This window comes from Polypterus senegalus, chromosome 11 (assembly GCF_016835505.1).
Source record: "Polypterus senegalus isolate Bchr_013 chromosome 11, ASM1683550v1, whole genome shotgun sequence".
In the NCBI taxonomy this organism is placed as follows: Eukaryota; Metazoa; Chordata; class Cladistia; order Polypteriformes; family Polypteridae; genus Polypterus; species Polypterus senegalus.
The window spans coordinates 139,903,042-139,915,581 of NC_053164.1; the positions used below are offsets into that span (position 1 = coordinate 139,903,042).

General features: G+C 38.3%; 1 protein-coding gene across 3 annotated transcripts in view; it reads left to right on the forward strand.

Annotated features, from left to right (window-relative positions):
• The window catches only part of LOC120539534, a 155,907-nt gene that overhangs the window by 34,459 nt on the left and 108,908 nt on the right, over window positions 1-12,540 (forward strand). For all 3 annotated transcript variants that reach the window (XM_039769684.1, XM_039769685.1, XM_039769686.1), the window contains exon 2: window positions 10,757-10,935. In XM_039769684.1, the coding sequence (XP_039625618.1) occupies window positions 10,875-10,935 (61 nt within the window). In that variant the 5' untranslated portion in view covers window positions 10,757-10,874. The remainder of the gene's footprint in view (window positions 1-10,756; window positions 10,936-12,540) is intronic.

Below are 12,540 nucleotides of genomic sequence, written 5' to 3' on the forward strand. Positions count from 1 at the left end.
GGAAGTCATTCAGCTCACTAGTACGTGATACTTTTGGGACTGGGGTGATGCAAGATGTTTTCCAAAGGCTCAGGACTCTCCCCTGTTCCAGGCTCAGGTTGAAGATGCGCTGTAGAGGACTCCCCAGCTCAAGTGCACAGGCCTTCAGCAGTCATGGCGATACTCCATCTGGACCCACTGCTTTGCTGGCATGAAGTCTCCTCAGGTCTCTGCTTACCTGGGCTGCTGTAATTGTGGGTGGGGATGTCTCTCCTATGCTGGTATCCGCAGAAGGATGGGTGGAGGGTGCAGTACTCCAAGGTGCGGGTGGTCAAACCTGTTAAAGAAGTTATTCATTTGGTTTGTTCTCTCCACGTCTCTCTCGATGGTGGCATGCCGCTTCGAGCTGCAGCCAGTGATGATCTTCATCCCATCCCACACTTCCTTCATGCTGTTATTCTGCAACTTCTGCTCCAGCTTTCTCCTGTACTGCTCCTTCACTGCCCGGAGCTGGACTAGGAGTTCCTTCTGCACATGCTTCAGCTCATGCTGATCGCCGCCTTTAAAAGCCCTTTTCTTCTGGTTCAAAAGGCCCTCGATGTCACTTGTAATCCATGGCTTGTTGTTAGCATAGCAGCGTACTGTTCTTATTGGAACTACAATGTCCATATAGAAGTTGATGTAGTCAGTAGTGCAGTCAACAACCTCCTCAATGTTCTCACTATGTGACCCCTGCAGGATATCCCAGTCCGTAGTTCCAAAGCAGTCTCTCAGAGCCTGCTCTGCCTCAGAGGATTGTGTACTCTACTTCCTTAGAAGGCTGGCATCTTTCAACATCTGCAATAAGATGCTGCAGATGTTCTATCAGACAGTTGTGGCGAGCACCCTCTTCTACGCGGTGGTGTGCTGGGGAGGCAGCATAAAGAAGAGGGATGCCTCACGCCTGGACAAACTGGTGAGGAAGGCAGGCTCTATTGTAGGCACGGAGCTGGACAGTTTGACATCCGTGGCAGAGTGACGGGCACTGAGCAGGCTCCTGTCAATAATGGAAAATCCACTGCATCCACTGAACTCAGACAGAGGAGCAGCTTCTGCAACAGTCTATCTATCCTATCTATCCTATCTATCCTATCTATCCTATCTATCCTATCTATCCTATCTATCCTATCTATCCTATCTATCCTATCTATCTATCTATCTATCTATCTATCTATCTATCTATCTATCTATGTCTGTCTGTCTGTCTGTCTGTCTGTCTGTCTGTCTATCTATCAGGCTTGAGATAAAAGAAAACAAACCAGTTAAAGCTGATGACTTATTACACAGCTTATAGTTGGTGGGAATGTCAAAATTAACAATCTCTGTGCCTTGATAATAATAAGTTACACAACTCGGAATCAAAGAATACAGCTAAATCCTGTATGAAGGCTTTCCAGGTATGGCAAGCTCAGTTGCAATTTCAACTCTTTTCCTTTTTCAGTTCTGTTTTAGTACACAAATGTGAAATATCAGACATGTGAGCCTCTCTTCTGTTTGCATGATCCAAAACACAGGCGTTCCTTCTTTCCTTAAATCAGATTGTATTAATTCTATTTAAGGTAGGCACTCATTGGTTGCCAGCTCTTGCACACACAATAGCCAGCACCTATGACTTAAAACAAAAATGAAACCTTTTTGATTTTGTTGGGGTGAGTTGCAGACTAGACTAGATGAAACACTGCAGATGTCAGACACTGTGACACAACTGGTGGTTATGGGAACACACTGTGTTTGATAGTAACACAGGGAAGTATGATATGAGAAACCAGAAGTTATGATTAGGAAGCCAAATAAACTGATCAACTCCCTGCCTGACTCTACTACTGAGTCATTACTAATATTGTCATTTAGGCCAGTGTTATTTATGTAATACTGCTAATCAAGTTAAATGACAAGTCTCTTAAAATGCACCCACCTAATGTTACAAACAAGAATCTTTTATTTTATATACCATCTCTCTAGTAAACACTATCTCAAGCCACTTCATAATTCTGGAGAAGTATTTGTTTTAAATTTTTTAGAGTTGGAGAGAGAGTGTGTGTGTGTGTGTGTGTGTGTGTGTTAGTTAAATTTACTCAAAGTCGCACAGAGAATCTGAGGTACAAACTGAACTAACCAACTTGAGTTTTGAAGCATCTTAAAATGTAAGATTGATATTTTTGCAGTTTGTCCTGTTAACCAACAATGTTAAGGAAAGTTTTAAGTTAAAATTGAAGACAAAATAATACACCCCATATGACTTAGAGTTGTAGTCAGTGGAACAACAGAATAAACATCCAAAAGCCATAAAACTTGGCCAAATACATCCACTTTGATTCATGTTTTGAGAGAGCATACATATTGGAGAAATGCATATCTGTATCATTTTCACAAAAAAAAATGTATTTTTGTGGAATTATACCATTTTAAAGAGGTCCAGCTTTCCTGTTCACATCATTCTATCATACTCAAGAAACTTTATCCCTCATCAGTATTGTTCCAAATAGATACCGTAGATTTGAGATTGATGAAGTTGTAAATAGAATTTGATTAATTGAAATTTTTTTTTAAAATGTATTATTATTTTTTTACCTTTATGGGTATACATATTTCATAACCAGTTTAGTGAAAGAGTAACAAGGTGCTTAACAGCTATAAACACGTGTTTTATTTCTGGATCATTCTTGGTATTCCATCCTACAGTGTGTCAGATTGGTTTTGTAGAATCCTTTACATCGGCTGCTGTTTACATGAAAACTATACTCACACAAGTTGCTTTAAAGAGAACAGTCTTACAGTGGTAAGACTATCTAGTAAAACAAAATTGTAAATAATTTTTATTTTCATAAACATACATTTCAAGGCATGTATCATAACCTATGCAGTTTCAGAATGTTTTAAAGGGTATAGTGCTTTTGTGTAATGTTTCTTACGTGGCCTCATTGGTTGCTTTGGTAGGGCCACTTTCTTAATTAAGTATAATTTAATTTCACAATCAAAGCTTCCAGAGCAAATGAGTGCATGCCAAGATTGAGAGGAAAACCACTGGACATAATGCCTTTCAGTGTTAGTTGAATGATTTGTACTTAGTAACCTTGGTGTTTGATTCAAGCAGTCAATTGCCATAATTAACCTTGACGTCAAGAGGAGAATATCTTAAACAGCAAATGGCCATCTTGGATAAATGGAAAGTACTTAGTCAGAAGTAGGCCACCTGTTGCATAGAAAATTTAAAGATCCCAAAGAGCAAAAGCAAAATCAGTTATAAAGCAAGCAAAGTTCAAAAACACAAGTGCAAACACATTTGTTAGAATACAAGGAGCATGAATGAGCCCTTCAAACAGCAGTATATTAAGGATACATAGTGTACCAGTACTGAAAAACCTCTATTTTTAAAACTGTATGATATCAGCATTTTGTTAATTTTACTATGTGAAGAAAATTGTTGTTTCAAGCACCTTGAGCTCAGTTATTTGTGTGGTCGGAACTCCAAAGGGTCACACCAAAACCTACCTGGTCTTTGTTTCTCAATTTATTATAAGTGTTATATAAACTAGCTCGAATAACTACTCTGTTTGAACATACTTATTTATGTAAATGCAGTAAAGACTCCAAAGGGGACCTTCTCTCTTTCTCTTGCGCGGAGTGCTGCAGAGTAGGGGGGCTGTGTTTGTTTGCGGGCTGGGAATATGAAGCAGCTGTGAGATTTTGGGGAGTTATGTTTGCTTCAATACAGGTAACGAGGTTCGAAAGCTGGTCTCAATACCGTAGCCGAAATTTTAGTACTAATCCAACACTACCTTAAATGCATTACTACTTAGTACCTTAATTACAGTAGCTGCAGATCTTAAAAGATCCATCTGTAGTGAAAATCTATATATATAATTTGGAAAGGCAAGACACCCATTGAAAGCACGCCGGAAGGGGCGTGGATTCACTAAGCCGCCGACAAGGACACCTACAGTATTGCACACGCAGGAAGGAGCCACGCTGGAGGTGAATCGCCATATGCAGCGTGTAAAACGGTTTGCGAGGGGTATCCCATGGGATCCTTAAAACAATCCTTTACAACTGAGGTTAAAACACAATGAAGTAAGCAGTCTTTAAAAAACAAGTTTTCGGTTACGACGCAAGACCGCGTGCACCATAGCAAACTGTTTTACACGCTACATACAGCAATTCGCATCCGTGACAAACATGCGTCTTCTTAGATGCTCCTGCAGGAACACGGAAAGTCTACGTGATTCACAGGTGCATCTGGACTGTGCAAAGACGACAACGACTCAAGTGACGAATTGGAGGTGGGCACATGAGTGATGGCGGTCTGCCAGTTTTCAGTCACAGACGATTGTGTGTTGGTTCGTTCAGTGTTACAATGTTGCTTTTCTTGCTGATTTATTACATTACCGATTTTTCAAATGTTAATTTTCTCCCCGTGCTTAAAAATCATTAAAAAACCGGCCTGATTATGCGGTGTATGGTATGCCGCAAGTTGGCTAGTCATACATAATAACCAAGCAGATCACTTGGTCTGCTTAAACACTTCAAATTTAAGAGTTTTAAGAACCTATTTTATAACTACTGTATATTACATGATATTTTTTAGGTTTTATTACACACTGTTTTGTGATTTAACTGTTACTTATACAGTAGTGTGAAAAACTATTTGCCCCCTTCCTGATTTCTTATTCTTTTGCATGTTTGTCACACAAAATGTTTCTGATCATCAAACACATTTAACCATTAGTCAAATATAACACAAGTAAACACAAAATGCACTTTTTAAATGATGGTTTTTATTATTTAGGGAGAAAAAATCCAAACCTACATGGCCCTGTGTGAAAAAGTAATTGCCCCCTGAACCTAATAACTGGTTGGGCCACCTTTAGCAGCAATAACTGCAGTCAAGCGTTTGCGATAACTTGCAATGAGTCTTTTACAGCGCTCTGGAGGAATTTTGGCCCACTCATCTTTGCAGAATTGTTGTAATTCAGCTTTATTTGAGGGTTTTCTAGCATGAACCGCCTTTTTAAGGTCATGCCATAGCATCTCAATTGGATTCAGGTCAGGACTTTGACTAGGCCACTCCAAAGTCTTCATTTTGTTTTTCTTCAGCCATTCAGAGGTGGATTTGCTGGTGTGTTTTGGGTCATTGTCCTGTTGCAGCACCCAAGATCGCTTCAGCTTGAGTTGACGAACAGATGGCCGGACATTCTCCTTCAGGATTTTTGGTAGACAGTAGAATTCATGGTTCCATCTATCACAGCAAGCCTTCCAGGTCCTGAAGCAGCAAAACAACCCCAGACCATCACACTACCACCACCATATTTTACTGTTGGTATGATGTTCTTTTCTGAAATGCTGTGTTCCTTTTACGCCAGATGTAACGGACATTTGCCTTCCAAAAGTTCAACTTTTGTCTCATCAGTCCACAAGGTATTTTCCCAAAAGTCTTGGCAATCATTGAGATGTTTCTTAGCAAAATTGAGATGAGCCCTAATGTTTTTTGCTTAACAGTGGTTTGCGTCTTGGAAATCTGCCATGCAGGCCGTTTTGCCCAGTCTCTTTCTTATGGTGGAGTCGTGAACACTGACCTTAATTGGGGCAAGTGAGGCCTGCAGTTCTTTAGATGTTGTCCTGGGATCTTTTGTGACCTCTCGGATGAGTCGTCTCTGTGCTCTTGGGGTAATTTTGGTCGGCCGCCACTCCTGGAAGGTTCACCACTGTTCCATGTTTTTGCCATTTGTGGATAATGGCTCTCACTGTGGTTCGCTGGAGTCCCAAAGCTTTAGAAATGCCTTTATAACCTTTACCAGACTGATAGATCTCAATTACTTCTGTTCTCATTTGTTCTTGAATTTCTTTGGATCTTGGCATGATGTCTAGCTTTTGAGGTGCTTTTGGTCTACTTCTCTGTGTCAGGCAGCTCCTATTTAAGTGATTTCTTGATTGAAACAAGTGTGGCAGTAATCAGGCCTGGGGGTGGCTACGGAAATTGAACTCAGGTGTGATACACCACAGTTAGGTTATTTTTAACAAGGGGCAATTACTTTTTCACACAGGGCCATGTAGGTTTGGATTTTTTCTCCTAAATAATAAAACCATCATTTAAAAACTGCATTTTGTGTTTACTTGTGTTATATTTGACTAATGGTTAAATGTGTTTGATGATCAGAAACATTTTGTGTGACAAACATGCAAAAGAATAAGAAATCAGGAAGGGGGCAAATAGTTTTTCACACCACTGTATGTGCCCAATTATAAAAAATAAACAAACTCAAATTGAACAGTGTTCAAATGCTAGGCAAAGCACTGCCTGAACATCTGAATTTTCATCACATTTTTATATATATATTTTTTTAAGGTTTTTCACTCACATGTCAAACCCATGTCCTAACATACAATGTCACACAAAGGAAACTGTCATTACTAAAACATAAGGGGAACTGCTTTCTGATTTAACTGTATATATTACTCAGTGCAACTCATCACATTTTAAGACATATGACAAACATTTTTTAAACTTCATAAAAATAAAAAATATATAATCCAGCAGAGGTACAACAAAATATAAGACAATATACAGTTACTGTATTGGACAAAAACTTGATGTCCAAAAATTGTATTCATATATAATTTGTGTAGGACCGAGAACAGTGTAACTCATCACCTCAGTCTAAACAAAGATTCCTTATCAATATTTGAATCAACATTCTTGGACCTTGACCATTTGGTAAAGCAGTGCTCTGGCCCATGTACTCACACTGAACATTCGACGTATGTATTTTTTCTTTAGGTGCAGGTTTTCCATCCACATCTCAAAGACATACTTGCTATGTGAATTGGCAACTTTGAGCTGGCTTGCTATAAAAGTTGATGTGAACTTCTGTCCCTTCCAGGGTTCCTGCCTTTCACTCTGTGCTGCTTGGAGAGGCTGGTGCAATCCCAGTGGTTTCAATAATAAATGGATGTATGGATATTAATTAACACTTTCTGTTCACCTGATATAGTATTTGCCCAGAATCACCTTTAGTGGCTGTTTAGTCTCTAAGGATAAAAGTCTAGATTTTAATTTAGCAAAATTTTACCATTCGTTGTTAACAAATTGTCAGTTTTGTATTGAGCTTGAATGCACACTAATCTTTTTCATCATCCATCCATGCTTAAACCAAGTCAAGCTAGTGAAAAGCCAAAGTCTATCAGGAAGTAATTGGGTGCAACACAAGATCCAGCCTGTGACTCTATGATTAAAGTCTGCTGCTATGCAAACCCACTTAGCAATTTGTTCATTTTCAAGCCCATAATTCAGTTTAATTTAGAGTGACCAGTCAACTTAACATCTTTGGAATGTGAGTGGAGACTAGAATGCTTGTAGAACATTAAGAGGGATTTGAGTGATTAGGGAAGTATTCAATCTATTTTACAAATAATTTGCAATAGAAATTTGGCAACCTCCAATACTGTAGTTGTATTTTACTCGCTTTCAACATGAGTCAGATTGTGTTTCTTAATTAGTAAAGCCATTTTGTCCAAATATTCATCCGTCTTTTGAGACAGTTTTTCCAATCTAGGGTAGCGTGATCAGATATCTGCTGTTGTGCCATTGAATGTAAAGGCAGATACCAAACCTTGGTAGGATGCTAGACTACTAAAGAACATTTTCTTGCACCTCCACACATTCATCCATCCATCCATCTATCCATCCATCCATTATCCAACCCGCTATATCCTAACTACAGGGTCACGGGGGTCTGCTGGAGCCAAACCCAGCCAACACAGGGAGCAAGGCAGGAAACAAACCCCGGGCAGTCCACACATTCATTTGTACTGAAATAATTCAGAGTCACCATTTATCTCAACATGTAAGCCTTTGGAAAGTGGAAAGAAACTGTAGTACTGGGAGAAAACTAGTTGTTTTGCAGTTTGGTTAGGTACCATTATCTCATGCACAATCAGTGTACATAAATATGCATAATATCCACCCTGACCTCTTTTTTCCTGAACTTAGTCTGTCTGACACACCTTCCTTGTTGTTAGGCAATACTATGTGGCAGCAGGATGGGTTGGGGAAAGACAAACATGCCTTTCTCTCTGTTTTTGCCATTGTGTACCCAGCCTTGGTAAAGTCCACACACTATAGGTCTAGGAATTAAATGACACATATAGTCTCTAAGATTTAGCATAATGTTTGTTTTGATGTTCCTGCTTGCTTTTGGTGATGATTCTTTGTCTTGTATGTAAATAATACTGAGTTGGCATCTGTTTGTATGTATGTTTTATATTTGCTCCAGCATGCAAAAACAACTACACATATATTCATGGAAATTGAAAGATAACTCGAGGATAGTCCAATTCAGAATACAGGCTATATGGTAGTTCAGTGCTGCCATGAATTAGACTTGGGTCACCTACTTGAAATGTAAGGGTGCTTATGAATACACAGCCATTGCATCCTGTCTGACTGTGTTTCTCAGTTAATTTTGAAACTGTTCTCTGCAAACCATCTTAAATTGTTTGCTGAGTCAAATCTTATGACAGATTTACATTACTGATTGTCTAGACACTTTTTTCACTTTCCATTGAAAATTATAGTCATGTTTTCAAATAATACCTGCGCAGTGATCAATAAACACAACTAGTGTGTAATAAAACCTTAAATTATATTTATCTTTTAGCTGCTGTATGGCTCTTCACCTTTTATTTTTTATGTTGTCTCTCCAGTCTTTTTTTTATCATCGTGTAGGCTCACCTGGCTGCGTCCAGCATTATCCATCTTATACAGTCAGTAGGACTTTACTAGATTGCAAGTTATCTTAGGTTTTCTGTGGTAGGAGGCTTTAGAGTGTCACCTTGAGCATCTGCTATAACTCCATACTGTAACTGATTAGTATGAGTGTTACAGAATTGTTATACCATTAAAACACTTTGGCTTATTCAAAATTGCCTAACTCATCATTGTAGGTATCTCTGCCTGTTACCTACTTTTCTGTGTATCCACTTTGGTGGGTCAGACAAATTTAAGTGTGTTTTGTAGCATCTTCTACCTAAGGACTAAAACACAGAAAAACTTTTCACGAGTTCTGCCACCAAAATATACAAGAAAGTACTGACAGGATGGCCAGTTGGGCTTTATAAAGAGAATTTTCAATGCTTATTAGCATTTCTTATATTGCCTATGGAAATTCACAAGCTTGTATTTCTTATTTTCCATAACCTTGTAAAAATTGATCATGTGTTCCTATCACCATATTTATGTGTGTAGGTTTTTCTGAAAGGTGCCTAGTGATCACATTAGAAATTTTGCTTTAATATTTGGTAAAACAAATGGTGCAGAAAATAACGGTAGTTGTGAAATTTATGTTAAAATGTTGAGATTCACTACAATTTAAAACGTGACTGATTTCATTTTAAGGGAGCACTCATCTCTGAACTAATTTAGGATTCATTTTAATATTTTTTACAAGATCTTGTTTTGAATGTAGATTCGTTTAATAAAATTGTGTTGATGTTAGTTTCTAGCCCATGCGGCTACCAAAAAGTGAGTCAGTTTTAAGTGGATGTAAACTTTGTAAAATGAAGTTTAGATTTTGAAATAATAGATATTCATAGTATATAGTTGTCTTTTGAGTTTTTGTGGCATTATAATTGCACATGCATATACCAGTATGTATTAAATAAATATGAAAATATGCTGGTTTTTGTGCAAGACCATGTGTGTGCTTCCTTGTTTGCATTAAACGGAAACAAAAGAAGTGGCAGGGATTGTATTTGCTGGAATCTCTCCCCCTGTCTAGAAATAGACTTGGTTCAGTAATTCAGTTAACAAGCATTAGTGGTATTAGAGGTGAAGGAGAAGCAAGACATGTGAGAAACAATAGTGGTGCTGACAGGGAGAGAGCAGTTAGATCACTTTTCACGTGATTATCTATTCATCCATTTACTGGGAAATCTTCGGGGTTGGTGTTAGGATTGGCATTCCAGCCACCATAAAAAACCTTACACTGTTCCAGTATGGTGCTGTGGTGTAATCTGCTGCACTCGGGTCCCAATATAGGTGGTTTGTCGTGTGGCTGGTGCAGCAGTGTGCTATCAGCAAATGCTCCCAACCTCTCTCTCCATTTACTGAATAGTCACTTGAATGGTGAGCGATAATCTGACCAAAATAGTAAAATGGATCAGTGGTCACTTTAATGATTGTCTGTATCTTGTTAAAAATGCTAAAAGGCAGAAACTCTACCTGCTGAGCCATCACTATCTGGCAATTTTGAAAAATAGTGAGTATTCCTAAAAGGTCAAACGATCTGCAGTTTAATACTAGAGAAAAGTCTAGATTTGAAGCTTCTTTTCCAATTTTGTGGTATACTGTTGAAATTGTCTTCTGTTATCATTATTGCATTCTTCAAAAAAGCATGCTTTAACAGCGGCATGTGGAGTGAGGGGGCCCACAGAACTCATTATATTTACGTTGTTTTTGTACTCTTTTTTAATGACTTTCCTTTTGCCATTTTACTCCTGGCACAGGTTTCATCTGTTGAACCATCCCTTCCTGTGGATGTCTTTCAGCTGAAAGATCCTGATTTTTTTTCCAGTAGTGTGTTTTTTTTATAAATACTCTTTTTCCATTATGTGCTGCTCATTACTGGAGTTTCATTTACATTTTGTTGTACAGCATTCCAATTTATGGAATAAAGTTATGTGCCGGAGGGCCTATATTCAGTAAAACAGTTTCTGACTCCTTTGTTTTTTCTCTTGCCAATAGGTTTCTGTTGCACCTTTTGGGAAGGCAGATATCTACCACCGGAATCTGACTACCTCACCTCTCACCCTGCCTGGCCATGACAAGAAGTTACCTGGTATAGGCCGGGTGAGGCTGGGATATGGGATTGGTTCGATTTAGCATTTCCAGTTTTGTTGTTGGAGCAGCCATCTGTTTTTTAGGTAAGGATTTTGGTGTCTTATCCATACTAGCATTTCAGAACAGTGAATTTTGTTCATGCTATGGTGAATCAAAGTACGTATTGGCATTTTCTTTTGCAAAGGTACTACATTAACCAAGTGAAGCTACACTTCATTGTTTTTAATACCTTAATCTGTGAATGATTTCTCTTTGCAGAGCATGTTGAAATCCTACATAATTTAAAGGTTAGTTGTGTTTGTTCATTTGTGGCTTTAAATTGAGGAGCTGCATTGTTTTTTCGCCTGAATATAAACTTAGATAAGGATGAGCAAGGTGGTGGAGTTCAAGAGTGAGCCATTGTAGCTCAATGGATTACTAATTTCTTTTTAAGGTTTATTCCAGTGGTTAGTGCTGCTGTCTCATACCTTCAGTGTGTGTCTTGTGATAGACTGACACTCTGTGGGGCTGGTTCTTGCCTTATGCGCAGTGATTCCAATTTAGGCATTTTGAGTTAGAAAATGGATAAAATATCTATACAAAATATTTTGTTTTTTGTCTTGTCTTTTCTATGAGACAGTGTAAGCACATTCCATTGCTTGGGTGGCACTCCCTTTACAGTTTATATCACACACCATGAGTAGTGCAACCCAACCATCTTAGCCAGTCAGTCCAAAGAGAATTCCACTGGCTCAAGTGGCTGATTGGGCTTCTGACTGTTAGGGACTCTCATAGTCACAGTGAGTTTAATCAGTATGAGTCCCTCTACATCAACTGCTAGTTATTGCCAGTGGCAAAATAAACTTTTTCACTGAATTTATTATTACAAGTTAAAAGAGAGTGTCTAGGAGCTTCAGTTTTGATTTAGTGCTCACTTTTCACTTGAACGTTTTCTCCAGCCTCCCAGCTAAAAAAATCTTGCGTTTCGGTAATATAGTCACAGTGTTTTAGCTTTGTAAATTTTCCATTCAGTACGAGATTTAATGACCTTTCTCAGGTTCTATCTGGCACAGCTTGAAGTAACTTTTTGTTGCTTTCATTTTCTACTGTTATGATGACGAGTTATTAGTATGACTGAGGAATGTTTGTTTTGCATATTTGCACCAGAATCTTTATAAAGGGAAATTGAGAAAAAACAAAATTGTCACTACTCTGGTGTTATGGTTCCAGTCTGTCTGTCAGTCTGATTTACACAGGTTTATAGGATTTATATAAAGCCTGCTGTGCTGTATTCATTCAGTTTACCTGATGCAGAGAATCTGAAGTTTTTTTTTTTTCAAAAGAACTATCTAGTCTAATCAATCAATCAATCAACATTTATTTATATAGCACATATTCATACAAAAAAATGTAGCTCAAAGTGCTTTACAAAATGAATAGAGAAATAGAAGACACAATAAAAAATAAACATAAGTCAACATTAATTAACATAGAATAAGAGTAAGGTCTGATGGCCAGGGTGGACAGAAAAACAAAAAACTCCAAAGGCTGGAGAAAAAATAAAATCTGTAGGGGTTCCAGACCAAGAGACCGCCCAGTCCCCTCTGGGCAATCTACCTAACATAAATGAAACAGTCCTCTTTGTATTTAGGGTTTTCATGGAAGGACCTGATGATGATGGTCACGTAGACTTCTGGCTTTCAGTCCAT